Source organism: Dipodomys merriami, unplaced genomic scaffold (assembly GCF_024711535.1).
Source record: "Dipodomys merriami isolate MVZ:Mamm:240054 unplaced genomic scaffold, mDipMer1.0.p SCAF_50, whole genome shotgun sequence".
NCBI classification, from domain to species: domain Eukaryota; kingdom Metazoa; phylum Chordata; class Mammalia; order Rodentia; family Heteromyidae; genus Dipodomys; species Dipodomys merriami.
Window position 1 is genome coordinate 3,805,529 of NW_027206069.1, and position 26,671 is coordinate 3,832,199.

Sequence of the window (26,671 nt, forward strand, 5' to 3'; positions counted from 1 at the left end):
TCAGTCCCTGTCACCCCGCCCCCCTCCCCATAGAATCCAGCACCACCCTGGCTCTTCATGTGGAAACTGCCTTGGGTTCTTGTTTATTAGCCTTTACGGCGGTACCACCAAGGCTCTCCACCTCTTCCTCCTCTTCTCGTTTCCAGCCTTCTCATTCCTTCCCCATCTTCCTATTTCCCTCCCCCAAGGTTTTCTCTTACCCTACTCCTTGTTTTTTTTAAGCAAGATATGTTTTTATTTGTTTTATTTTTTTATGGGTCGTGGGGCCTGAACTCTGGGCCTGGGCGCTGTCCATCAGCTCTTCTCGGAATCAAACCCAGGGCCTCATGTACGCAAGGCAAGCGCTCTCCCACTGAGCCACCTTCCCAGCCCCAGGTTAATAAAACAGGGTCAAAGTCAGGAGGAGACAGGAGTTAAAGGCACGCCCCTGCCCCTCCCTCCTTTCTGCCTAGCTGGGAACTCCTAGGTATCCCTCAAGGCTCAATGCAAAAGTTCCTTCGAGCTGCAGGGTCCCGTGCGGTCCGTGGTCACCCGAGTCCCGCCCACCTCGCCCGGCCGGACGTGGGCTCCCGGCGGGATCGGACTCGGTGCCGGGCGCGGAGCGTGGCCTCCGCCCGCCTCCAGGCGCGGCTCTCCCGCCAGGTGGGCGCTACGCCGCCGGGACGAGGGAGCGGAGGCCCCGGAGCCGCGGAGGAGCGAACGCCACGGGTCCCCCCAAGGCCGGGAGGGGGCCGCACCCTTGGTCCGGGTGGGCAGAGCGGAGCGCCGCCGTGCGCGCCCGGGCGGTGCTAGTGCCCGGGGCCGTCCTGCCACTCATCACGCACGGGTCCCTTTTCCCAGCCGAGGCAGCGGAGGCGCCCAGGGCTACTGTGAGCTGCCCCATATCCAGACGGGTGGCCCTGCGCGCAGCGGCCTCGAGCGGGACAGGAGGCGGCCCGGCCCACGGACCCCAGCCCGCCCCGCCCCGGGCCCCGCCCCGCCCCGATCTGGCCCCGCCCCCAGACCCCAGCGCGGGGCCCCGCCCCGTCCAGATATGGCTCCGCCCCTAGACCCCAGCCCCGCCCCCGAGCCCCAGCCCGCCCCGTGCGGGCTCCGTCCCCAGCCCCCAGCCCCGCCCCGGGCCCCGCCCCGCCCCGGGTCCCGCCCCGCCCAGATCTGGCCCCGCCCCTAGACCCCAGCGCGGGGCCCCGCCCCGTCCAGATATGGCTCCGCCCCTAGACCCCAGCCCCGCCCCCGGGCCCCGCCCCGCCCCGGGCCCCGCCCCGGGCCCGCCCCGCCCAGATCTGGCTCCGCCCCAGACCCGGGCCCCGCCCCGCCCCCGGCGCCGCCACGCCCCCACCACCCGAACTACCCCGGCCTGGCTACTGGGGCGCGGTGCGCTCCGGGCCACGGCATCCGCACCACGGCATCCGCACCATGGGGAACAGCGCGGGGCGCAGCGACTTCGAGTGGGTCTACACCGACCAGCCGCACACGCAGCGGCGCAAGGAGATGCTCGGTGAGCGGGGCGGGCTCCGGTCGGGCAGCGCGCAGCCGGGACCGGTCCGGAGCCGGGCACTCCGAGCCTGGTGCCCGCGGGTCGCCCGTCCTCTCTGGGGCGGCTGGAGCGCTCCCCTCCCCAGCCCCTGCGAGTCCCGACCCCGCGCGCGGAGCAGCACCGCACAGTCCCAGCCGGGCGCCGGGGCCGCGCGGCGCCCCGACCCGCCCGCGGGGGGCCCCCGGGCGCTGCGGGCGGAGCGCGGGGCGAGCGGCGGTGGGGCCTTCGGTCTCCCGTCCCGGGACCGAGCAGCCGTCCGGAGCCGGCATCGCAGATTGTGCCGCTGAGCGCCTGTCGGGCGCTCGGTGCATCGGCCACCTGCGGGGCCCCGGGCTGCGGGGGGTCCCGGTGCTGCGGGGAGACCCGGGCTGCGGGGGGTCCCGGTGCTGCGGGGGTACCCGGGTTGCGGGGGGACCCGGGTTGCGGGGGGACCCGGGCTGCGGGGGGTCCCGGTGCTGGGGGGGCCCCGGGGCTGCTGGGGGGGCCCGGGCTGCGGGGGGCCCCTGGCTGCGGGGGCCCTGGGCTGCGGGGGACCCGGGCTGCGGGGGCCCCAGGGCTGCGGGGGGACCCGGGCTGCGGGGGCCCCGGGGCTGCGGGGGGACCCGGGCTGCTGGGGGGCCCCGGGGCTGCGGGGGGCCCCGGGGCTGCGGGGGGACCCGGGCTGCGTGTGCCCCGCGCCGCCGGCTTCCCTGGAGCGTCCTCCATCACCTTCGCGGAACGAACTGCTTCCTGGTAGACTTACTTCCATTTATCGGACGGCTGGTTGCAGATGGCATTGTCCATTGTGGTTGGCGGGGGGTTTCTTGTTGCCAGAACCCTTTAAAGAAGAGGTCGCGCTTTGCCTGCTTGTGGCATCTTGACTTTTGCGTTTACAGAACTTTCTACGCTTTTCTAATTCCACTCCGTTCGTTGGTCTTTCCCTCTGGGGTCTGCAGAAGCATCTATGGACTTTAAATGTTTCAAACACAGGAGGCATCTGACTGGTCCCCCCGTAGTTCGGGGTTCAGGGGCGGCGACCCTGTGTGTGCGCTCCCTGAGAAGGAATCATACCTGTGGGGAAGGTCACCCACCGGGCTCTGAGGGGGCTGGGCCATCCCTCCCTCCCACCCGCCACCCTGGCGGGGTTGAGGCTGGCACAGGGGCTGCCTCCCAGCTCCCCTCACCAGGCACCTGGCCCCGGTGGAGAAAGCTGGGGCAGTCCAGGCAGCCTCTGCCTGTCGCTGACCACTGGGGCTCATGCTGCTGAGGAGGAGGTCGGGCCCGAGGCGTCCAGACACTGACCTCCAGCCCAGCCTGCGCAGTCCCGCGGGGCAGGGTGGGTGTGAGGATGAGTGGGAGGCATGAGGGACTCCTGAACAAGCCTCAGGATCTCTTTTTTTTCTTCTTCTTCTCATTTTCTCTTTCTTCTCGTCAGTTGTGGGGCTTGAACTCACGGCCTGGGTGCTGTCCCTGACCTTCTTTGTGCTCAAGGCTAGCACTCCTACCACTTGAGCCACAGCACCACTTCTGGTTTTTCAGTGGTTTATTGGAGATAAGAGTCTCACGGGGACTTTTCTTCCCAGGCTGGCTTCGACCTACAATCGTCAGATCTCAGCCTCCTGACTATTATAGACGTGAGCCACCAGGGCTTGACTCTTTTCTGTTTTCGAGACAGCAGTCGTTACGTAGCTGAGGCTGACCTGGAACTCCAGGTAGCTCAGGCTGGCTTGACTCGCCTTGACTCTGTTTCTTAGTGCTGAGATTAGGTGTGTGTGCCCAGGCCACGCAGGAAGATCTCTTTCAAAAGAGAAGCCACTTTAAAGCACTTGCCTTGCAAGCATGAGGCCCTGGGTTCAATTCCTCAGCACCACATAAGCAAAAAGAAAAAAAGCCAGAAGTGGCGCTGTGGCTCAAGTGGTAGAGTGCTAGCCTTGAGCTGAAGAGCTGAGGGACAGCGCCCAGGCCCAGAGTTCAGGCCCCACGACCGGACCCAAAAAAAACAACAAAAAAAAAAACCTTAAAAAAAAAAAAAAAAAAAAAAAAAAAAAAAAAAAGAGAAGCCACTGGTCTGGAATCCATCCAGGCTTCAGAAAATCAAGGAAGACTTGGAGGAGAGGGAGACATCCTCCCTGGGCCGTGGGTCAGCCCATCCCTCTTCACAACACCCTTCACCGTCCTATGCGCCCTGTTTGAGTGCCAGGCCTCCTTCCTAGGAATGTGTCAGTCCTTGGCTAACTCCACCGGGCTCTGGGCTCAGCCTTCCCTAGCTAGGCTCAGGTCTCTCTCCTCCAGGAACCCCTGGCTAGTCGGACACCTCTGGGTGTCCACTCCAGGCTCTAGTGCCTGGGCTCTGGTCCCTGGGGTGGAGGTCTTGAGATTGTGGGTCTGATCTAGCCAGGAGTCCAACAGCCATTCACAAGCGGCGGGTGAGTCAGTCCACAGATACGGAAGGGGAAGTTTGGGCAAGGTAAAGGGTTAGTAATGGTCTTCCGATGGCGCTGGCCTGGATTCTGTGACAGAAACACATACAGCAGTGGTGTTACGAACATCTTACAGACCGACCCGGCTTTCCTCTCTGCTGCTCCCAGCCCTGGAAGAAATGCTCTGTTCAATGGCACTGGGTCTTTTCAGAAGAGGTGTAGAGTGGGGATCGGAGAGGAGGAGCAACTTGCTTGGGTCCACACAGCACAGAGGACGCAGGAGGCCTATTGGACCCCCACCTTCTTGGGCTCCATCCAGCTAGCTGATGCAGCTCGTATCGGCTCCTGGGGCTAGCAGGTGTTTATTTTACATCCTAATCTCAGAGTCCAGTGCCCTGGTCCCTACAAAAGGCTGCTTCCAGGTGTTCCATGAATGGGGCCAAAGTCCACGTCTAGCTCCTGTGCGGGCCGGGAAGGTGTTCTCCAGAATACAGCATCCTGAGAAAACTGGATGCCAAGGCAACCAAGAACCATGGTCCCCGGTGAGGTCCCCCAGCAAGGGCGGATTGTCCTTGTCAGGGTGGGCAGGGACGGAACTCAGGGGCGCCAGTCGGCCAGGCCTGGGGAGCCAGGCAGGGAGCGGACGCGCATGATGCACTTCTTTGAAAACAAATAGCTTTGTGGGTTTTGTTTGCTTTAAAAAAAATGTGAAAGCAGGGCAAACACAGCTCACGAAAATTTGAATCAAACCAAGAAGACCAGGAAGCAGCCCTGTGGCATTGCTGGGTTGTTTGCCTCGGAAAGTACTGGCTGCGGCTGCTCTCTCGGTGGCCCGGAAAAATTCCAGAGCAGAGCTGGCCTGAGCCACGGGAGATATGTAGATTTGTCATCCCGCCATGGAGATGCCCGGCTTCGGGTGGTGTGCGGGCCATGGAAAGCGGAGAGGAGTCTGCCTGCTTCCTGCCCATCCCAAGGGGGCCAGGGATTTAGTGGTTCCTGGACTGCCGTTGTGATGGGCAGCAGAGGTGGCAAAAAAAGCCCCTGACTAGAAGAGGGGAGGCCGGGGAACATGGGCGAGACAGGGCCCCTAGCAGCCCCTAGCTCTCAGTCTCAGAAGACTCCTTAGCTAAAATCTGGTCTCTGCTCTGGCCCACTGGGCATCCCAAGACACAGCCCCCTGCTTCTTCCTGTCCACCCTTCCCCATGCAGTGGTCTTCTAGCTACTTCCCACACCCTGGCGTCTACAAGCACCCCTCTGCTAGAATTTTGTGTGTGTGCGAGCTCTGGGACTTGAACTCAGGGCCTGTTTTGTTGTTGTGGTTGTTGTTTGCCCAAGGCTAGTAGTCTACCACTTGTGCCACAGCTTCACTCTGGCTTTTTTGGTGCTTAATTACAGATAAGGGTTTCACAGACTTTCCTGGCTGGGCTGGCTTTGAACCATGATCTTCAGATCTCAGCCTCCTGGGTAGCTAGGATTACACGTGTAAACCATTAGTGCTTGGCTAGAATTCTTTTTTTTTTTTTTTCCCATCTACTGGAGATGGAAGCCTGGGCCCAACGGCCCCGTTCCCCTCACCTCTTCTTCTGCAATCCTTCTCTCCTTGTGCCTCCTGTGTCTACTTTTTGTGAATTCTTTAGGTCTCAGCCTACACAGTATTTCCGAAGACATGCTCTCCAGCAACACATGGCATATGTGCATGTACACACACACACACACACACACAGAGACACACACACAGGTTATGTTGGTAAAATCATTGGCTCTCTGTAAATACTTCCATAAGGCCAGTTCCCAGTCACCCATGTGTGGTGCAGCCTGAGGTGCGCCACGGTACATCCCTTCCGTCCCGTGAGCTGGTCCTGCCTGCTGCCGTCATCCCCATTGAAGTAGCCTTTCCCTCAGGGTGGAGACCTGTAGCCCTGGGCGTCATTCTGCAGTGGGTGGTGGGGTGGTGGGTAGGGGTCTGACTCCTGCTGGAGCACTCTCCGCTGCTCCTGCGTCAGCAGCATGGCGACAGCAGGCCCTTCACAAAGCCTCTGCCATCTCCTTGGTTGCAGAAGTTGTCTTCTTGCTGTGTCCTCCTGTGGCGGAAGGGGTGAGGGAGCCCACAGAGCTCGTCAGGCCTCTGCAGCTGCGTGCCACGCAGGGATTCGGCTTGCACTGTGTGAACTTTGGAGGCACATTGACAGAACCAAGCTATTTTGTCCTTTGTCAGCTTGGAGCCCTCTTCCTCCCTTCCTCCCTCCCTCCCTCCCTTTCCTTTTCCTTCCTTCCTTCCTTCCTTCCTTCCTTCCTTCCTTCCTTCCTTCCTTCCTTCCTTCCTCCTCCTCTGCTTCCCCCTTCTTCTGCTTCTGCTATTTTGTCTTCACCTTTGTCGTCTTCTTGTCTTGTGTCTCTTTTCTTTGGTTCACAGACATTTCATGGGCTGGGCTGTCTGGCGATGTGCAGTGGCCAGGGTTCTCAGCCAGCCGCAGTGGGGCTTGGCTGTGGCGGTGCTGGTACAAAAGGACCAGCATCTGTGGCCCCCACCCCACAGCTTCCTCTTTTCTCCTGAGCCCTGGCCTCTGCACCCTGACTTTATGTTCCTTCTTTAATTTTTAATAGCTTTATTGCAGTGATTAGCGTGCCAGGCAGTCACTCAGGTGAGGGGCACAGTCCAGTACTTTTCAGTAAGGCTCATTACTCAGTGTTAGAATGTTTCCATGTCTTCAGGCTGTTCCCTCCCCCAGATCCCTATATTCCACTTCCCCGGCCACCTCCAGCTGCCTGTCTGGCATGCCGTGTCTCTCCTGGCAGCCGTTGGCCAGGCCTGCGCTCCTCCGGGCTGGCCTGCCCCACCACCTCTGCCGTCAGCAGGGATCTGCAGGGACCTTCGGCACACATTTGTCACCAGGGTGAGGAGCAGGTTTAGCAAGTGGCCCAGAGGCAGTGTGGGTTCTTGGAGGCACTTTGGACCACAGTGCGCATTTCCTGTGCCGCATGGTGTGCACAAAGTGCCTCTCTTATGCATCAGGCAGGGCTAGGATGGCTTTTCAGTTCAGAACCAGGGTGTGGGAAACAAGCTTGGGAGACAGCCCCACAGCAGTAGGACAGAGCTGAGCTGAGGAAGTCAGGTGAGTAGGCAGGGATAAGAGGCCCTTCGGGGCTGGGAAGGTGGCTTAGTGGTGGAGCACTTGCCTAGCATGCATGCAGCCCTAGGCTTGACTCCTCAGTACCACATACATGCTGGAAGTAGTGCTGTGGCTCAAGTGGTAGAGAGCTAGCCTTGAGCAAAAGAAGCTCAGGGACAGAGCCCAGGCCCAGAGTTCAAACCCTAGGAGTGGCAAAAAAAAAAAAAAAAAAAGAGGACCTTGGGTGCGGTGGTGAAGTAAGCTGGTGAGAGGTCAAGCCACCCAGCTGGTGGGGGAAAAGGCAGAGAGCCAAGGTAGGTGCCCAACTAAGCACTTCCTGCTGTGGCCACCAGGTGGCATCACCAGCACCCAGCAGCTTTGTGGAGGGAGCTGGGAAGCCTGTGCGCTGCAGAGGTGGCCCCGGACATGGGGAGAAAGAGAAGGTCACTGCCCTGGTCCACAAACAGTGCTTGCACTTGGCCTCCTGGGAAGTACGGTAGGGCCGAGGCCCAGGGCCCAGCAGAGTCCAGAGGAGAAGTGAGGAGAGGCCAGAGGCTCACTGGTGGGAGTGACCTCCTATCTCCACTAGTCACTAGGGGTACTGGGGTTCTGGTGTGGGGTTTCGGTCACTCTCTGCTGCTGGTGCGGGGAAAGGGCAGTATCCCCATGCTCAGCACCTGATTCTGTCCTCCTCCCACCCCCCATGACAATTCTCCTGACTTCTCTGGAGGATTCTAGAAAAAAAAACAAAACAAAAAACAAACAAGTATCCATCAGAGCTTGAGCGTGGTTGAGCTGATCTCCTTCCAAGCCCCCTGTGCTTGGCCCTCTGATGAGTCTGCTATGGTGTGACAGTGGACAGGTGGTGCAGCCCCGCCCGCCTCACCCTTCAGCTGCCTCCTCCTCTGCCAACCTCTATGGCCAGGTGTCCCCAGCAGAGACCCCCCCCCCCACCTCCACATGCTCCAGACTCAGCCGTCAGAACCAATGCCTTAGAGGTAGAAAGGGGGAGGCAGGCCTGCGAGGGCGGGGCTTTGCCTGAGGACACGCAGCCGTCATGGCGCTAGCTCTGGGGGAAGACAACAATGGCAGGGCAGCATCTTCTCTTCCTTTCTGGAGGACCAGGGAAAATCGGCGTGTGTTTCTCCATCTGCTGGGGGGCTCAGTTTCTTCATCTTGGCATCACTTCCTGAACAGGGAGGAAACCTGAAGGAGTGTCAGATATTGGGGGGGGGGGCTGGGAGGTGTAAGGGCCTTGTGCAGGCCTGAACTTGGGACTGGGTTCAAATCTTGGTGCTATTGACTTTGCCGAGTGTCTTCAGGTCCTCCTTGGGCCTTGGAACCATCCTGTCTTTCTGGACACTGGGACTTGTAGGTATGGCTGTATCCATGGACAGCGGCCTAGCCGCCTTGGGCCTCACTGGGGGTCTCTGTTGGGACATTATTTCCATGGGACATTATTTGCATGATATTTGGTTTTTGGTTTCACTTGGCTGCATAGGCTCCCCTCCCCCCACTCCCCAGGGTGAGCTGGGCTGGAGGTGGGCAGGTCCCGCCGCAGGGCACAGGCAGCTGAGCTGGGTGTGTCTGGGGTCTGTGCACAGTGGAACCCAGCCCCTTCACCTGTGTTTTCTGTTTTGTTTGTGCCTGTCTTGGGGCTTGAGCTTAGGACCGGGGTGCCATTCGCCTTTTGCTCAAGGCTGGTGCTCTACCATTTGAGCCACAGCTCCATTTGTGACTTTTTTTAGTTTATTGGAGATAAGAGCCTCAGGGACTTTCCCGCCTGTGTAGTGTAGACCCCTCCTCAGGCAGGCAAGCCCACCTAGTCATCCAGAGTGACAGAGCCCACCGCAACAAAGTTGTTAACAAACAAGCAACTTTATTGAGAAGGTTCCTACACTGACCGGCCAGCGCCGCAGCACAGGCTCGGGAGCTGATACTGCGACCCCGAGCAGCCCCCATTCTTTGGTTTTTAAAGGAAAAATCCATGAGGTTGAGCCTGGTCATGCACAGGTGACCAATGGGATCATAACACACAAAGGATTGTACAGTCATACCAGACCACACACAGGTGGCCAACAGGCAGTTTACTGTAAGCATGTGCAAAAGGCAGGGTTGACTGTAAGCTCATGGTGTCTCCAGTTGGAGCCAGACCTGTTTTAACTCAACAATCAAAGGGGGGTTAGGTTGTTCAGGGGAGGGGGACCAGATACATTTTTTTTCATTCTGGGAACTAGGTCCATCAAGTCTAAAATCCTGAAAACAAAGGCAAAGCTCAAAATGGAATCATACCAGCTTGGGCCCCATCTCAGGGTCTGGCTTAGAACTGTGATCCTCAGATCTCAGCCAGGCCCGGGTTCTGATGTCTATAATAAGGGGGTTTGTCTCCTCCTCTTGGACTTCCCAACCCCTCCTATGCTAGAGAAGACGGAGCTCCAGCCGTGGACCCCAGCGGCTCCCTTGCTCACTTTACCTGCCACCTATCCCCCTTTCTCGAGCCCTGCAAGAGGCCTCTGCCGTCAGACCTGAAGCCCTTCCTTTTCTGTCCCATGATTCTTCCCCGTTTTTCAAACATTTCAAATTGTTGTAAAGGTGATGCTCAGGGGTGACAGTTAAGTCAGGTAACGAGCACACTTCTTTGTGGACAGCCACCCCTTCCCTCGCTCTCTCCCACATTTTCCCTCCCGTCCCACCACAAGTGGTAGAGTTTGTTTCCAGCGTTTCAGTGCCACGCATCTGTCCGTGCTTGGTTCCTCTCCCCTTTCCTGTCAGAGCCCAGCAGCGAGCCCACTTGGTCCCCGGGCTGCATCTGCTGATCCCCCCCCCCAGCCACCCTGCCTCAGGCTGTTCTCAATGGCTCCCTTTGTCGGCCTGTGACCTGCTCACCCAGCTATCCCCCCCTTTCTGAACTTTGGTTGGTGTCCCTTACCTAGTGAGCGCTATGGTCCGGTCTGCACAGCCTGGGCTCCAGGGAGACCCCAAGGCTGCCTGTTCCCACGGGACCTTCAGCCCTATAACTGGGGGTGGTGGGTGTCTGCAGTTCGATGAGCGAGGTTTGGGGAGCCCACAGTCCATTGACTGACAAGGCAACTTGACCTTATTCCTAGGTGTTGTTGGGGTGACTTCAGGATGGTCCAGGGCAGCTGGAGGGCCTTTCTAGGGACTCCCCTTGAAGCTCAGTGCCGTCTCTGCCCGGGCTGCCTCCCGCCCATAGGGGTCAAAGCTCTGCGAGTGGTGCGGTGGGGGGGGGGGTTCTTCCTGGGAGCGCTGGAAGGCCTCTGGCGCACGCACGCGCTGTGGGCAGGGCGCTCCCGGCCTGCTCAGCTCCAGGGCTGCTGTGAATGCCACGGGGTTCCGGGACTCAGGCAGGTCAGAGGGCATGGGCTCTGTGTCCTTTGGGGGTCACACCACCTCTGCGGCTGGCGATGGTCAGCTGCCGCCAGTGCACTGGCTGGGTCTGTGTCTCCCTGTGGCTGTGAGCTCAGGCGCAGGGTCCGGCCTGGCCCAGTGAGAAAGGCATGGTCCCCTCACACAGAGACCCCTCATGCGATGGAGAACCTGCTCCAGAGATTTGGACCCTTCCCTGGCTCTCCACAGCCTAGAGGGATTCGGGCCCTTGGCCTTTTTCCCACAGGAGGCAAAAGGCTGGGAGGCCCCTGGGGGGGGGGTGGGGGGGGTGGGGAGGGAGGGGAGGGAGAGGGGAAGGAGGGTGCTGCTGGATGAAAGGCCGCTGAGGCTGCTCTGAGATTCCAGGGGCTCAGTGCCCCCCACCCCCCAGGTGGTGGGAGAGACTGGGGGAAGGGTGAGGAGGGGCACTGTCATTCAAGTAGTGCGTCTGTCTCTGAGATGGAGTGATGAGGACAAAGGGGGCTGCGGCATGGGAGCAGGAGGCGGGGCGGGGGAGGGACACCCACGTGTGTCCTGATTCGCTCCCCACCGCCCACCTTAGAGGTAGGATTGCATCTGTGTTCAACAGACAGCAAGAGCCATGGTGCAGGTCATGTGCAAGGTCACAGCCATCCTTATTTCTAGGGATTTGGGCTGAGAGCAGGTGCTAGCTTGGGGTTAAGATCAGGGCTTTTGGGGCTGGGAAGGTGACTCAGTGGTAAAGTGCTTGCCTTGCATGCATGAGACCCTGGGTTCAATTCCTCAGCACCACATACGCAGAAAAAAGCTGGAAGTGGTGCTGTGGCTCAAGTGGTAGAGCACTAGCCTTGAGCTGAAGAGCTGAGGGACAGCGCCCAGGCCCAGAGTTCAAGCCACATGACCAAAAAAAAAAAAAAAAAAAAAAAAAGATCAAGGCTTTTCCGCCGGATCTTGCGCTCAGCAGATGCAGGTGTGGCCAGCCCCACCCATGTCCCAAGGCTTGGCCTTCTTCCAAGGAGAAATAGGGGCTGCCTATCTGTAAAATCCATTGGCCCACACCTGGGTCTGGGCAGGGGAGGAGCAGGCCATTGCCCCAGGGAGTCCACCGAGATGGTGATCGCCGTGTACACACAGGTACAGGGACTCTGCCTGTGACTTCTTCACCACTGTAGCGGGCCTCGTCTCCAGTGGCTGCAGTCTTTCCAGGTGACACGGAAGCTCTCAGGTCTTCCCATGGCCTCTGGCCTCTGGTGGGGCGGGAACAAGCAGGGGTGAGGCCCGACCCTCACCCTTCCCTCCACGTGCTGGGAGCAGCAGGAACAGCTGCCTCTCCCCAGCAACCGGGCTGGTGCCCGGCCTCCCCCTGCCCGTGTCCTTTGGACACCCCTGCCTGCAGTCACGCCCTGCCGAGCCTGGTGGGAGGATGCTGGGGTACCCTGTGTTTCCCACCAGGAGTGGTGGGCAGTGGGGCTCTGGCCATGGGCGGAGAGGGGCCTCGGGGCTGCATCGCGTCCTGATTCTCCATGACCAAGTTCCACAGAGGTGGCTCAGATCCGTACTGAAATCCAGGGTGTCTGCAGGGCTTCCTCATCTCCCCTGGTTCCGGAGGGGTCCGCATCCTCCCCATCCTCCCCATGGCCCCACGGAGCAGTCTATCTCACGCCTGGGTCCTTCTTTCCAGCTCCCCTTTTCCAGCCATGGCCTTGGCACCTGTTCAACTCAGGTGCTCCCGTTAGCAGGCTCTGTGCCACCTGCCCCTCGTGTTTTCCTGCCATTCTGCTCACCATGGGTGCCAGAGTGTCCTCTTCCATCTTGACAATGGGAACCCTATGCCTAGGGCCTGGGGGACAGTCTGGAGCCCAGCCAGGTCTCCTCCCGCCAGATGTCTGGCTGTGGTTAAGCAATGTGAACAGAGCCCCAAGTTACATGGTCAGATACCATCATTATCTCTAACACCTTTCCCAGAAACACCTACCGGCCAGGAACTTCTGTGGGCGCCTTTGACAGCCTGACCTAAACTTTGTCTCAATAGTTTAATTCCAGGATCGTGCTGAAGACCCCAAACACAGGGTTTGGGGTCAATATCAGATGCCCTGAAGCTGGAAGGGCATGCACGTGTGCACTGTGTGTGTGTGTAAATGCTCTGCTCTCTCTCTCTATTCTGTCTAGGCTTCCCTTAAAGCCCTGGGCTTGGCTGGATGCCAGTGGCTCATGCCTATAATCGTCGCTACTTGGAAGGCTGAGATTGGGAAGATCAAGGCCTGTCCAGGTGGAAAAGTTCATGAGATTATCATGAATTATCCATAAGCAGACATATATACATATGCCTGTCACTCTAGCTATTATGAAAAGCCTGAAATAGGTGGATCACAGTCAGGTATATTCCTGGACAGAGTACAAGACCCTATTTAGAAATAAACCATCACCAAAAAGGGGCTAGAGGTTTGGCTCAGTGGCCGAGCACCTGCTTATTAGCAAGCACGAGATCCTGAGTTCAAATCGCAGAACAACCAAAAATATAAAAATATAAAGAGTAAAATTCTAGTCATCCTAGCTGGCAAGAAGTGATTTTGATTTGATGCTGCTTGGATCTGATTCGTTGATGAGAAGACACTGAGCATCCATTTGTCTCTGTCAGTTCTGTTTCTTTGGAGACATTGTTGATTTTTTTTCTTTCTTGGTGATGCTTGTGTTTGAATTCAGATCTTTGCATTTGCTAGGCAGGTGTTCTATTACTTGAGCCATGCCCCTGGCCCTTTGCGCTTTGGATATTTCTCATAATAGGGACTTAAGCTTCTGCCTAGGGTCAGCCTTGAACCTAAGTTCTACTATCTCCTCCCAAGTAGCTGGGATTACAGTTATGAGCAACTTTTTGGCCATTTTTGATTGGGTTATCTTTTTTTTTTTTTTTTTTTTCCGGTCCTGGGGCTTGAACTCTGGGCTTGGGCGCTGTCCCTGCACTCTTCAGCTCAAGGCCAGTGCTCTACCACTTGAGCCACAGCTCCACTTCTGGTTTTCTAGTGGTTTATTGGAGATAAGAGTCTCATGGATTTTCTTGCCTGGGCTGGCTTTGAACCCCAATCCTCAGATCTCAGCCTCCTGCTTAGTTAGGATTACAGGCGTGAGCCACCGGTGCCTGTTGGGCCTAGCATTGACACTGGGTGGTGGATGAAGCCCATTGAGCCTCTTGCTGCGTGTCCTCAGGCTGCTGCTCATCAGAGATACAGGTGGCGGCAAAAGCTTGGTAGGAGTACCAGCGAGGAGACAGCTTCCTGGACAGATGGCCTGTGTTTGCAGATGAAGGGAGTGACTTCCTGCCCAGCGCCTCCCAGGCGATGGGGCTGTCCTTCCATGGGGCTGCTTGGGTAGAAGCATTTCAGGCCCAAGCCTCACCTCCCACTGTCAGCCCCTAGTTTCACTTACAGTTTGTCTTCAGTTGCTGGAGAGACCAGAGGATGCAGCTTGTTGTCTTCTTGGGGCCTGGAGGCCAAGGACAAGCCCTAGGTGCGTTGCCTGGCCCCAGCGTGTTTCTGTGTCACTGAGCCACGCCCTCCCTGTCTTGTGAGCCTTCGCAGGGAGGACCCCATTCGTTGGTCATCCTGAACACAAGCAGAGCCAGACCAGGGGCCAGTGGCTCACACTTGTAATCCTAACTACTCAGGAGGCTAAGATTGGAGGATCAAATTCAAAGCTAGCCTGGGCAGACAAATCTCTTATCTCCAATTAACCAGTAAAAAACCAGAAGTAGAGGTGTGGCTCAAGTGGTAGAGCTCCAGCCTTGAGTGCTCAGTAAGATCTTAAGGCTAAGAGTTCAAATTGCTATACACACGTACATGCACACACACATATGCACACATGGTGGGCAAGTCCACCTTAGCCTGGCTGGTTGGTTTGGGGCTGAGCTTGCAGCTCTAGGAGCCCTGGGGAGGGTGAGTTAAGACCCCCAGCTGCTTGTGGGGTCAGGTAGGGCAGATGCCAGAGCTCTGGGGACCCCAAAGATCAGTGCTGGTTAACCCAAGGTGCTGTGCCACGAGCCCCTGCCCTGCTAGTCTTGGTTTACCTATCTGCATGGGACAGCTGGCGCCACCTGTGCGGGTCGGGACAGGTGCCTGCCTCCCTGGGTACGGGAGGGGCTCCTGCCCTTTCACCAACCTGCCCGCTCCTCCTGGGCTCTGGAAGGCACAGCTGTCCCACCCTGCCCAGCCCCCAGTGCCAGCACTGCCTTCCCTGCAAGGCGGCTGTTCTGGCCAACCAGCGTAGCTTGGCTCCCTTCCACTGGCATTGTCTGTAAAACAAAATACAGCAAAGTACAAAAGATAGCATAACAAATACCTGCCTCCAGGAGCAGGGCGCTCCACCGCTTACTACACTTCCTGCAGTTCTCCTTTTAAGAGCTGCAAACACTTGAGGTAAAGCCAGATCTCTATGTCCTCCTTCCCTGGCCACCCCCAGGTGCCTGAGGAGTTGGGGTCCCGCTTGGGTAGTGTCTAGGCCTCCGGCTGAGCTCCGCAGGGATGTGTGGGGACCGCTGCGGTGGCTGCTGGGACCTGAGCTCACATAGGCTCTTGGCACCCCAGAAAGTCTCCCTGGGGGGCGGGGAGGTGGGCCTGGTCTGTCCTTTTATTATTTCCTTGTGCCGGTACTAGGGACTTTAACTAAGGGCTTTGGGGTGGTTAATCAGAGAGAAGAGGCTGACTTGGAACTGATCCTCAACCCTCAGAGGCCTCCTGATTCGCCCAGTAGGGTGAGCCATCAGCGTCAGGTTGGGTGTTGGTGTGGCCCTGGGTCAGGCCTCTGCCTGAGCTCGGGGCTGAGCTCGGGGAAGGGGAGACGGCAGGATGGCAGATGAAAGGCTGAACGGGCGGAAGAGAGCCCGGCAGTGTGTGTGACCTCGCGTGGCTCCCTTGTCTCTCCCGCAGCCAAGTACCCGGCCATCAAGGCTCTGATGACGCCAGACCCGCAGATCAAGTGGACGGTGCTGGTGCTGGTGCTGTCGCAGCTGCTGGCCTGCTGGCTGGTGCGCGGCCTCGCGTGGCGCTGGCTCTTGTTCTGGGCTTATGTGTTTGGTGGCTGCGTGAACCACTCTCTGACACTGGCCATCCATGACATCTCACACAACACCGCCTTCGGCACACGCTACCCTGCCTACAACCGCTGGTTTGCCATCTTTGCCAACCTGCCCATCGGCCTGCCCTATGCCACCTCCTTCAAGAAGTACCACGTGGACCACCACCGCTACCTGGGTGGAGACGGGCTGGACGTGGACGTGCCCACGCGGCTGGAGGGCTGGCTCTTCTGCACGCCGGCCCGCAAGCTGCTCTGGCTGGTGCTGCAGCCCTTCTTCTACTCACTGCGGCCGCTCTACGTGAACCCCAAGGCCGTGACCCGCATGGAGATCCTCAACGCCCTGGTGCAGCTGGCGGCGGATGTCACCATCTTTGCCCTCTGGGGGATCAAGCCTGTGGTCTACCTCCTGGCGAGCTCCCTCCTGGGCCTGGGCCTGCACCCCATCTCGGGCCACTTTGTGGCTGAGCATTACATGTTCCTGAAGGGCCATGAGACCTACTCCTACTACGGGCCCCTGAACTGGATCACCTTCAACGTGGGGTATCACATGGAGCACCACGACTTCCCCAGCATCCCAGGCTGCAACCTGCCCCTGGTACGTGTGCTGCGGGGCCGGGCAGGGATGAGGCGGCCCGGGGCTGTGTGGGAGCCCAGGGAAGGGCCCCGGGTTGTGCCCAGCCTGCCTCTTCCTTCTGGAACTGGCCAGGGGATGGTCATTGTCATTCCCAATGCCAGGGCTCTCCCCTCCCTTCCCTCTCCTCCCTGTCAGAACCCGTGCCCGGGCCTGGCTGGAGGTGAGGCAGACGCGGGGAGGCGGCTGTGGGCGCCTGGGCTGACGAGGGCTGTGGCAGCACAGTGGCTGGCCGTGCGTCTCAGGCCGGCTGCTGCCCACTGTCCCCCAGCGTCCTCTCGGTCAAGGAGAGCTTTGCATCAGTGAAGACATCTCTCTCCCGACACCTGCGCATTTCTCGTCACAGCCTGTGGCGCTGCAGGGGCCTCCTCAGCCCAGAACTGGCTGTGCTCGGGCAACCTGACTTGAGTCTCAGGAGGCCCAGAGAGATGGAGTCAGGGGACTTGAGGCTGAGAAAGGAGGAAGAGAGGGGTGCCCCTCAGTCACCACCTGGTCAGGGCTGACACTCTGATGGCACAACTGAGGTGACCCAGTAAGGGGGCAGAGGCCATGGGAGAGGCTGGGGGAGGGTCTGTAGGCCCTCTGTGCAGGTGGATGTGCTTCACGGCTGCCCGCCTTGGTGCCTAAGGGCATGCCGGGGCGCACGCTCTCTAGCAATGGTGCCAACGCTGTGCCGGCCCCACCCCAGCAAACCTCCCCCCTGGGCAGAGAACAAGGGGTGGCTGGGAGGAGGAGGGCACTTGTGGGACGCAGTGTTGAGACAGAGTCTGGACCCAGCAGCCATGGAGAGCGTCTGCTGAGCGCCAGTGCAGGGAGAGCTGCCTGCTGGTGCCCGAGTGCCGCCCCTCGTCTGCCGTCTCCAGTGACGCAGGGCCCCCGGGGAGCGGAGAGGGCGCTCTGCCAGGGGCCCTGGGCTGCAGGCAGAGGAAGGGCGTGTGGTGAGGGGCTGGCTGAGAAGCACTGATGGGAGCTGAGGCTCAGGGGGTGCAGGCCAGGCTGTGCGTTGGAGCTCTGCAGGGGACAGCAGGAGGCCCCACGGGCTCCGCCTTCGCCTTGGATGAGGAGGTTGCTGGGTTCTGGGGTGGGGTGAGTTTTGAACTCCACTTCCACTTGTGGGACGGACTCAGAACAGTACTTGCTCCGCAGCTGGAGCACTGTGTTTCTGAGAGGGTGGCCCTGGCCCGAGACTGGGCCCCAAACTTGGCAGGTGGGGCCCCAGCAGCAGCTTCAGGGCGCCTGGGGAGTGGCAGTCCCCCGGGGGCAGTTGGCACATGGTGGGCACTCTGGCTGAGGCATGGCCCTGACCTTGCCCCTCTCCACAGGTGCGGAAGATTGCACCCGAGTACTACGACCACCTGCCGCAGCACCACTCGTGGGTGAAGGTACTCTGGGACTTTGTGTTTGAGGATTCTCTGGGGCCCTACGCCAGGGTGAAGCGGGTGTGCAAGGTGGCGGATGACCGCCTGTGAGCCGCTGCCCCTCTGCCGCAGCTCAGAGCTGGGCCCCTGCCCGCTGCGCCCAGAACTGGTTTGGCTGCGCTGGTTCCCGTCCCTAGGCTATTGCTTTTGGTCCCGCCGAGCCCCAGGAGTTGCCATCACAGCTTTGCCCAGCAATGGCAGACAGGCCCGGCGTGGCGCATCTGCACAGACTCACCCGGGCTCTTCTGGGCCTCCCTGGGCAACGCCAGCCCTGCTCGGCTGTGATCAGTGCTCTGTCCCCGTGGTGTCTGTGGCGCTGGCTTCTCTGGTGTTCTTGTGCCCCAGATTAAATTCAGCACTTGTCCTCAGCCTGTTCACTGTGCTTCTGAGGGATAGTCTTGGCTGTAGCTTGGGCTGCCAGGGTGTGAGGTCTGGAACCCAGGAGGTGGCATCCAGCCATACCCCAGTCCTGCCATGCTCGCCTCACCCTTTGGAGGGCAGTCTGTGGCACAGGCATTTTCTGGGGGCTCTTCCCCGGTGGACACAGGTAGAAGGTCCCTCTGTGCCTGCGACTTCCAGGAGCAGCTGGGAACCCCTGACTCCAAGTTCCGCAGAAGCCCTGCTCCCTGGGCCTGCCCCCACGTCCCCGGGCCTTTCATTCTTTGGAAGTCCCCCGCCTGAGGCTTAGGTTCAGAGGAGCTTCAGAAGCTCCGCACAGAACAGGCCAGTGCGCCAGATGGGTGGCTAGACAGACAGGTGGCCACAAAGGTGGCATAGCTCGGGGAGCCAGGCTGGGCACTGGGCTTGGCATTTGTGAGGGGACCACGAGGCTCTGTCCTGTCTGCAGCGTAGCTGATGGTACAGCTGGCAGCACAGGGAGGCGGCCTCTGCTTAGCAGGGTGGTCTTCAGGGTCCAGGCTGGGGTCGGTTTTGGTGTCCAGCGCAGGCAGGCAGCAGTGGGGTGTGGAGTGATCCCCTCCTTGTCAAAGGAACAGGCGTGGGGCAGCCATACAGAGCCCATCGCAGCCCTGGGCCAGGCTGAGGTGCAGAGCTGGCCAACGGTGCGCGCCACAGGTGGAGGCAGCTGTGGGAAGGTGGGGGAGGGTGCACAATAGCCTGGCCCTGGGCACAGGAGGCGCCTCGGGTGCCTGGCACCAGAGTCCTTGAACAGTGCGACAGCGCAGATGCCTGGCCGGGTCTGAGACAGGACTTTGAACGGAGGTAGGCGGCCCCGCCCTGGGAGCGCAGGCCAGCCTAGCAACTGGGAAGAGCCCAGAACCCCCTGCCAAGCCTGCCCCTGGCCTTGGGAGCTCCTGGGAGTGCAGCGGTGCCTGCACAGGGCCAAGTCCAGGCTTTACCACAAGCCGGCCTAGGGCTCAAGGGTGGCTCTGAAGCGTGCCCTGGATTGTGCCCAGGAGGCCCAAGGCAGGGTCCTGGGGCGGAGGGCAAAGTAGAGGCTATTAGGCTGTGGACTCGGCACCCTGGCCGGCCTGCTTAGGGCTGGGCCTCGGCTTCTCAACTCAACGGATAGCCTGGTCCTTCCTGTTAGGTTGATGGGAGTACCCAGCCAGACTGAAGTACAGGGGGCTGGGCCGGGGAATGCCAGGAGTCAGCCAGACCAGGCCTACAGCAGCTGGACTATGGGTGGACCTCAGCTGTGACTGCAGGAGGTCACCTGGGACCGTGGGGAATTCCCTGCGGATGCTCACAGGGCATCTAGGAACCAGCAAGACAAAGAGAGAACCAGAGGCAGGACCCGCACGTGTGGACAGTAAACAGTTTATTACTGTGTGGACAGAACACGCACTGTGTGGACAGACTGTGAACACGACTGCCGGGGGCAGAGCTGCGTGGGAAGGCCACGCCGTGCCGGCGGCTCACTGCCAGCCAAGGGGCCAACAGTGTCACCTAGGAAAAAACTTGGAAACCATCTAATGAAGCAGGTGACAGGGTGTCCTCTCTATAAACCGAAAAAAATGTACACTTAAATAAGCAAATATAAAATACAAAAAAGAATAGACCTGGTGTTCTGTGTCAGGTAGAAGCTAAAAAAATCCAGGAGTTGAACTCTGTTCCTCATTTTGCTATTGTATCACAGGCTGAGATTCTTAAACGAAGCACATCCCAGCTTGAGTGCCAGCTTCCGATGTGTGCGGAGGCCTGTGGCCACGGGGAGCCTCGCTGTCCTCCATGGCTGGTGGCCGCCTTAGGTGGTGCTGATCCCACTCAGCTCCTGCCTGATGGCTGTGGGCAGGACGGGAGAGGGCACTCATGTGCAGCGGCGACCTGCCCCCCTCATCCTGAGCCTGCTGCCAACCTGCCTGACGACTGTCCTCCCCAGCTTAGGCTCCCAGAAGCCCCCAACCCAGGCTGCAGTGTGTGTGTGAGTGTGAGACTCAGGGCACAGGCTCAAGGCCCAGTGGAACAGCAGCCTGGCACATACCCTTGTGAGTCACATGGGCAGTTTGTGCCGGAGTCCCTGTCAGGGGAGGCGCTAGCCAGGGTTAGGGAGGCATCTAGGTCTGCCTGGAGTCCCTCGAGCCCTTCTCCCAGCGCAGTGGAGGCTGGGCTCTGCCGTGCAGTGGCACAGAGCCTGTAGAAGGGCAGGGCTTTCTCTCCAACACTTTCCTGTTCTCTCCCAGCCTCTCCCTGAACAACTCCTCCTCCTGCCCACTTCCACCCCTATCCTCCCTATCACCCCCTGCCCCTGTCTCCATATTCCCCAGCCCCCAGGGCTCCCCCCCTTGTCCCCTTCAACGTTGGCTTGGCCTCCCGAGGACAGTCCTCCAGAGGCTGGAGCCAGCAGGAAGGCGGGGGTGGTGGTCGCCGCTATTAGGAGGGGTGTTTGGGCACAGGCACAGCCAGCTCCCCCCGCACTCGGGGCTGTGGCAGGCAGGCTCCTAGGGCCCACAGGTGCTGACAGGCCAGGGACCTATGGCTCCCACTGCCCGCTTTCCTCCCTAGCTGGCTTCTGCTGAGCCATCTGGCCAGGCGGCCCTGCCTCTGGCCTGAAGTGGGTTCTGACTTAGCCCCGGCCCAGAGTGCTGGAAGGGAACCACTCCTAGGCTGGGTTACTCCAAGTAAAGCCCCAGCATCTGACCTTGTGGCTCCCTCTGGCTCCCCCTCCTTCTTCATTAATGCCCCATCTCCTGCCCTGACTGCAGCCCAACTGATAGACAGGGACGTGGTGCTGTCTGGTGTGGCCAAACTGGGGGGAGGAGCCCGGGGAGCTGGCTCCCAGCCCACCCCCCGGGGGCCCTCTCCCTCTGGAGTCAGCCATGGGTGAGGCTTCATCCTGTCCCCTGTGGGGGAGGGGCAACCGTGGCTGGTGCCTGCTGAGCCCAAACCTTCCCTTTCCTCTGGCTGCAGATCTGAGCTGCAACCTGAGGCTGCTGGGTCCGGAAGGACTGATAGGATGTGCGGGCCCAGCCTGCTCTCTGGAGCCAGGGGCTCCTTTGTGGGGGAAGCAATGCGGCCACGTGGGCTGTGAGCCTGCTGCTCAGGGGAAGCCGGGGGTCCCGCCAGAGCTCGGAGGCCACGCTGGGTGTGGCCGATGAGAAAGGCAAGGGGGCCAACAGACAACAAAGGAGCAGAGACTCAGAAGATAGCCACTGACTCCCCTCCTGGGGGAAATGCAGGGGGCAGAACCTCAGGCCCAGAGCGCATCCCCAGGGAGCCACGTGTTCTTAGCCAAGTCATCTGGCTCTTGGGCACCTGTTTCCATAGTGATTAGGGAGGGTGGGGAAAACACAGTCCTCTGGGTGTTGTGTGGCTTTGGATCACACTGTGCGTGGCCTGGCAGGTGCCACTCTGGTGAGCCTCCCTGCCCTGAAGCCCCGCTGGTGGCAGCCCAGGCCAGCGAGGCCCACTCACCATCAATGATCTCCTCCTTCACCTTGTGCAGCTCACGAACTACCTCCTCCAGGATCTCCTGCGGGGCAGAGGATCTGGTGATGAGGCAGGAGGACCATGGGGGATGACTGGAGGGGCCTCGGGAGATGGGCAGTGGGGGGTGGGGGGACAGCGCCCACAGGAGAGATGTCTGGAGGAACCTCCCACCCAGCCCCCCACCTCCCTGGAAACCCTGCTTTTGCTGTCACCCAAGTCCACTCTAAGACCAAGGCTGCCCATGGGGAGGGGCAAGGGCAAGCGTGGACACCTCAGAAAGGCAGAATCACCTTTGTTCTGGCAATGGCAGTGGCTGGTGCAACGATGGACGTGTGTCCAGCCTTCCCACCACTGTCTGCCTGCCAAGCGTGTGCTGCCCAATTCGGCCCACCAGGTACACTGACCACAGATGCTCGTGACCAAGGGAGGGGCACTCACCTGTTTCATCCGGTCCAGGTCGAAGGCATCCAGGGCCACGTCATTCACACTCCCAGCAGGCTTCACCCTAGGAGAGGAAAGGCAGCGTGGGGAGGGCGGCAGGGCTGCGGGCTGCCTCTCCCTGAGCCTTCCTGGGCCACTGGAAGGTGCCTGATGGATGCAGGTGCCTTCTCTGTGGATACTGTGACCATATTTCCCAGCCCAAGAGTCAAGAAGTGGAGGCTGGCAAGGTGTTGTCTTCGGACTTGAGGGCAGAGAAGGCAGCCCCGAGCTCCTACTGCCTCCCTGAAGGGAGCCTGTACCAGAAGCTTCCTCAGCATGGGGTTTGTGTTCCTGGCTGAAAACTGGGGCACTATGCACAGTGTGAAGCTCAGCGGGCCTTGCAGCAGCTCCGCTGGGGTGGCTGCAGAGGCCTGTAGCTCACTCCCCAGTACAGGTCCTGGGACTCGTGCTTGCTCATTTGAGGCAGGTTTTTTTTTGGGGGGGGGGCGGGGGGAAGTAGAGCCTATAAGAGATGGGGGAACCTGGCCAAGTTCTGTCTTTTTTCATTATTGTTGTGATTATTATTTACTTTATTGTTATCATAGAGGTGTGATATACAGAGGGATCACAATTACATGAGTCAGGTAATGAGCGCATTTCCTTTCGTACTGGGTCTTCTGTTCCCTCACTCTCTCCCAGTCCCATTTCTGTAAAAGGTTGGGAACTAAGGTCAACTGACTTGAATTTCAACCTCCCTGGAAAATCTCAGCCCAATACTTGTCTAACTACTTGGTCTTTCAGAACACCATCAAGAGAACAGCTGCTGAACTCCGTGGTGCCAGGAAACAAGTACAGCCTGAGTCAGGAGGAGTGGGCGGGCCCACCTGGCTGCTGAGGGTCAACACCCAGATTAGGACTGGCTGGTAAAGCAGTAGCTGAGGAGTGTGGATGAGAGACGAAGTGCCCTTGACCCTCCCGATGACTTAGGATGCCAGGCACATCCTGAGCAGTTCTGGATCTGGTGAGGCCGAGGCCTTCTCTGCAGGTTGCAGGCTCTGGGTCAGCATACCCGCAGGGAAACCAGGCCAGCTCTCCCATGAACCTGAGAGCCGCCCGGGATGAGCACTCGTTGTCTGGCACAGGGGCTGGCCCCTGTGAGCCTGGCCCTCTGAGCTGGCGATCTTGGTGATGTTGTTCCAAGTAGGAACAGTCGACAATGTTCCCATGGAGGGAGGGGCACTGGAGCACAGCAACCACGTGTGTGTAGTGTGTAGTAGCAGGCAAGGACAGCCGTCCTGGAGACTGTGGGCTGGCCTCTAGGTGACCCTGACACTTCCCTCTGAGAGCCATGGTGAGCTCTGAAGTACTCAAGCTTCCTGGGCAAACTCCAGCCATACTGGCTTCTCTCTGAGCATGCCAGGATGGTTATGGCTTGGCATAATCACTGCCATCCCTTAGGCTTGGAGGCTGTCCCCCAAGTTCCCACAGAGCAAGCTCCACCTGCATCCAGACCCTTCCTTTAAGCCCCCATGTATGGCCACGACATCTAGCCCTCTGCCTTCTTCAGAGCCGCCAAGGAGTTCCTGCTGCCCCTGGCTGACCATGGACACCGCTCCCTGTCCACCTACTTCAACTATAGCCAGGCCTGCTAATCACCTTGCTTCACTCTGCGAGACTGTCCACACTACCTGCTCTGGGACAAGAGCTGTTTTTTTCTTTGTCAGTCATGGAACTTGAACTCAGGGCCTGGGCGCTGTCCCTGAGCTATTTTGCTCAAGGCTAGTGCTCTACCACTTTGAGCCACAGCTCCACTTCTGGTTTTCAGGTGGTTAACTGGAGGTAAGAATAACACGGATTTTCCTGTCCAGGTTTCAAACCATGATCCTCAGATCTCAGCCTCCTGAGTAGCTATGATCACAGGCATAAGCTGCTAGCACCCGATTAGTTACTTTTTAAAATTTTTGGTGGGAAGTGGAGACACTCCTAGGTGGGCTCTGGATCCCTTCAATTGTGGCAGACTTGTCTTAGGTTACCGTGGGGGCAGTTCAGCTCTGACTTTTGGGGCGAGCTTATTGAAATGTTCTATCCTGCTGTCCCGCAAGCTTTTGGTTTGGGAAGCATGGTCAAAGTACCGGTGGGGAGACCGGCTGGGTATGCTGCAGGCAGAGGAAGAGGACCAGGACCAGGCCGCAGGGGTGAGGGCCGAGGGCGGCAGCTGTGGCTAGAAGTCCCTCAGTGCCAGCAGTCCACATAGCTGTCTACGGCCAGCTCAATCACTTCCCTTGTGACACCAATTCTGTGCCTCCTTGGAAGCCATCTCTCTCTTAGTCCTCAGCCTCCCCTTCACAGGGAGGAAGGAGAAGCCCGCTCAACCACCAAGTCCCTCCAGCTCCACCGTACCATCCCTGCTTTGAGAGCAGACCTCCCTTCCCAAAGCAAGCTGTTAATGCCAGGGCGTGAGACTGGGCTGGGGTGGTGTTAGTCAAGGATGGGGAACAGAGGAGGATCCGGAGCCTGGGGATACGTGGGCAGAAGGGTTGTTCGGTACCTAGAGTAAGGCTGCGACTGAAGGGGACTCTTAGCTTCGGGGCTCTTTGCCACTGACGGGGTTCTAGGGCAATGGAACGAAACAGACATGTGAACCCGTGCACTGGTGCCCGCCTCTGCCCACCAGGTCATCTCTCTGCAGTGCAGCTCACCTGGACAGCAATGAGGACACAGGCTTCTCCACCGAGCTGCTCCGCTCCCAGGGTTTCCGGCCAGCCTCTGTTGATTCATTTCGTGCATGAAAAGCCACAGAGCTGAGGACGCAGGGCCATCCCAAACCCACCCCATGAAGGCGCCTGCCTATTTTGAGGGTGATGAGCTCAGAGTAGAGCTGCAATCTGGCTCCCCTGGCCCAAGGGCACATAGTGACCCCATCTTCAGTTCTAATACCCTTGACTTGAGATGGGGTTTCACGTTCTCTACCCATGGCTAGCTATGCTCTCCACGGAGGACAGTCCGTGGACTCAGTGACTCCAGTCTCGGGGTGAGTGGGTTTCCCCCTACCCTTGCAAGACTCAGTCAGTATTCCACCTGCTTTGCTGTAGCCAGATCCACTGGGATTGTACAACGGACACAGGTTAAGAGGTTTAGGGTGGGTGTCTGATCTGAAATGATTAGGACTAGAAAGGGTTCAGATTTCAGGGATCCTTTCTTTTTCCTTCCTTCTCTTTCTTTCATTTATTTATTTTCTGGTCGGTTGTGAGGCTTGAACTCTGGGCTACAGAACTAAGCAAGGGAGGGAAATGACACCAGCCAAGAATAGACAGGTACTGATAAGTCGACACCTCAGGCAGAATCCTCGAAGGGGAGGACATGGACATCTGTACACGCTGTCTGACAATTTGTACACGAGTAGGCATGTGCCATGACCCTGTGGTAGGCAGGCAGGAGCCTGACCGCCCATATGGGGTAACCTGACCCCTCCTCTGGCCTCTCTTACCATGCTCACCAACACCGGCCTGGCACGGCAGACACTGAACATGTGCTCATCCAACAACCAGTTCCTAAGTCTTCTCCCACTACTAAACCTCATCACTGTCTAACCATATTCCCTCTGCTGCAGCTAACTGGAGTGAGCAGGGCAAGGGCAGGGGCTGTGTTTATGTTGGAGCAAGATTGACTAATACCTGATTAAGTTGGCATTACATTGGAGATATGAATCCTGACATTAGACAGGGGTGTGCTTAGTGGGAGGGTGCTTGCCTACCATGTGGCTCTGGGTTTGAGCCCCAGTACTGCAGAAAAAAAAATACATCATAAGCTGGGCGCCGGAGGCTCATGTCTGTGATCCTGGCTACCCAGGAGGCGGTTCAAAGCCAGCCCGGTCAGGAAAAGTCCATGAGACTCCAGAAAACCACTGTGGCTCAAGTGGTAGAGCGCTGGCCTTGAGCTGAAGAGCTCAGGGACAGCAACCAAGTCCAGAGTTCAAGCCCCACAATGGACAAAACAGACACATCATAGCAAACAGACCCACACAAACCCAAGCCTTAGTAGTAACCTCCACCATGGTTGGGTTCTGTGGGGCAGGTGGCTTCCTTTGGGTAGACTAAGGGTCCTGGGGACAGGGCTGGTCTGACAGCCAGTTGTTTGGGCACTTCTTGTGCTTCTGCTCAGCTCTTGGCTGGCAGTTTGGTCTCCTGGGAGGGGCACAGGCACTTTCTGGAGCTGGGCTTCTGGGGCCTGGCCCTCTTAGTCACGTGTGTAAAGTGAGCTACTTGGATCTGATGAGCTTCCCCTAAGAGTTCCTCTGTCCTGCTTCTCTGACCTCAGGTCTCACTGGGCCACACACTTCTTACCTGAGGAGTTGGGTGGCTGGCTGGAGGCTCGGGTCCCCGGGGATGGGGAGGTGTTAGGCTCTTCCTAAAACAGGAAAAAGGGTTCTTGTATTAGTCTGCTCAGGAAGGCTGCTTGGGGTTGGAGCAGGAATCCTTTGTTCCAGAGTCACTTACAAACCTATTCCCCAAACCTCAACAAATATGTCTCACTTTCATAACTAGTAAGAGAATACTCATCATCAAAGAACAAAACCCCCAAATCTGGCTGAGTTCACTGCGCTGTGGACAGCGCTTCCACAGGCAGAGGCTGCCGGAGGACAGCAGAGCTTCCTTGCAGCCCCAGCCCTAAGCCCAGACTTCTTACAGGGGAAGAGGCTTTGCACACCCTCCGATCAGGCATGCAACCTGCGGACCTGGGGAGCCCTGGGCTGGCCTTTTTTTTTTTCCCCCCAGTCCTGGGGCTTGAACTTAGGGCCTGGGCACTGTTCCTGAGCCTTTTTTGCTCAAGGCTA

The 26,671-nt window shown here is 58.8% G+C and overlaps 2 protein-coding genes across 8 annotated transcripts in view; one reads left to right on the forward strand and one right to left on the reverse strand.

The window, feature by feature from the left end:
* The first annotated feature begins 1,356 nt into the window (after positions 1–1,356).
* Positions 1,357–17,897, forward strand: Degs2 (delta 4-desaturase, sphingolipid 2). 2 transcript variants are annotated; one of them, XM_069997588.1, is made up of 3 exons: positions 1,357–1,498; positions 15,333–16,075; positions 17,434–17,897. In XM_069997588.1, exons 1-3 carry the CDS (start codon positions 1,417–1,419, stop codon positions 17,578–17,580), a joined length of 972 nt encoding a protein of 323 aa, XP_069853689.1. In that variant the 5' UTR covers positions 1,357–1,416; the 3' UTR covers positions 17,581–17,897. The 2 variants fall into 2 exon arrangements, with proteins under 2 accessions (XP_069853689.1, XP_069853690.1); XM_069997589.1 differs by lacking the exon at positions 1,357–1,498 and adding an exon at positions 13,854–13,917.
* A 1,395-nt stretch (positions 17,898–19,292) lies between these two features.
* Positions 19,293–26,671, reverse strand: part of Evl (Enah/Vasp-like) — a 126,835-nt gene continuing 119,456 nt past the window's right edge. For 4 of the 6 annotated variants that reach the window (XM_069997592.1, XM_069997590.1, XM_069997591.1 and 1 more), the window contains exons 9-14: positions 26,181–26,244; positions 24,537–24,603; positions 24,386–24,448; positions 21,856–21,922; positions 21,403–21,460; positions 19,293–19,773 (exon numbers count right to left, since the gene is read on the reverse strand). In XM_069997592.1, the coding sequence (XP_069853693.1) occupies positions 19,736–19,773; positions 21,403–21,460; positions 21,856–21,922; positions 24,386–24,448; positions 24,537–24,603; positions 26,181–26,244 (357 nt within the window). In that variant the 3' untranslated portion in view covers positions 19,293–19,735. The remainder of the gene's footprint in view (positions 19,774–21,402; positions 21,461–21,855; positions 21,923–24,385; positions 24,449–24,536; positions 24,604–26,180; positions 26,245–26,671) is intronic. The other 2 variants (XM_069997594.1, XM_069997593.1) reach the window with 1 other exon arrangement.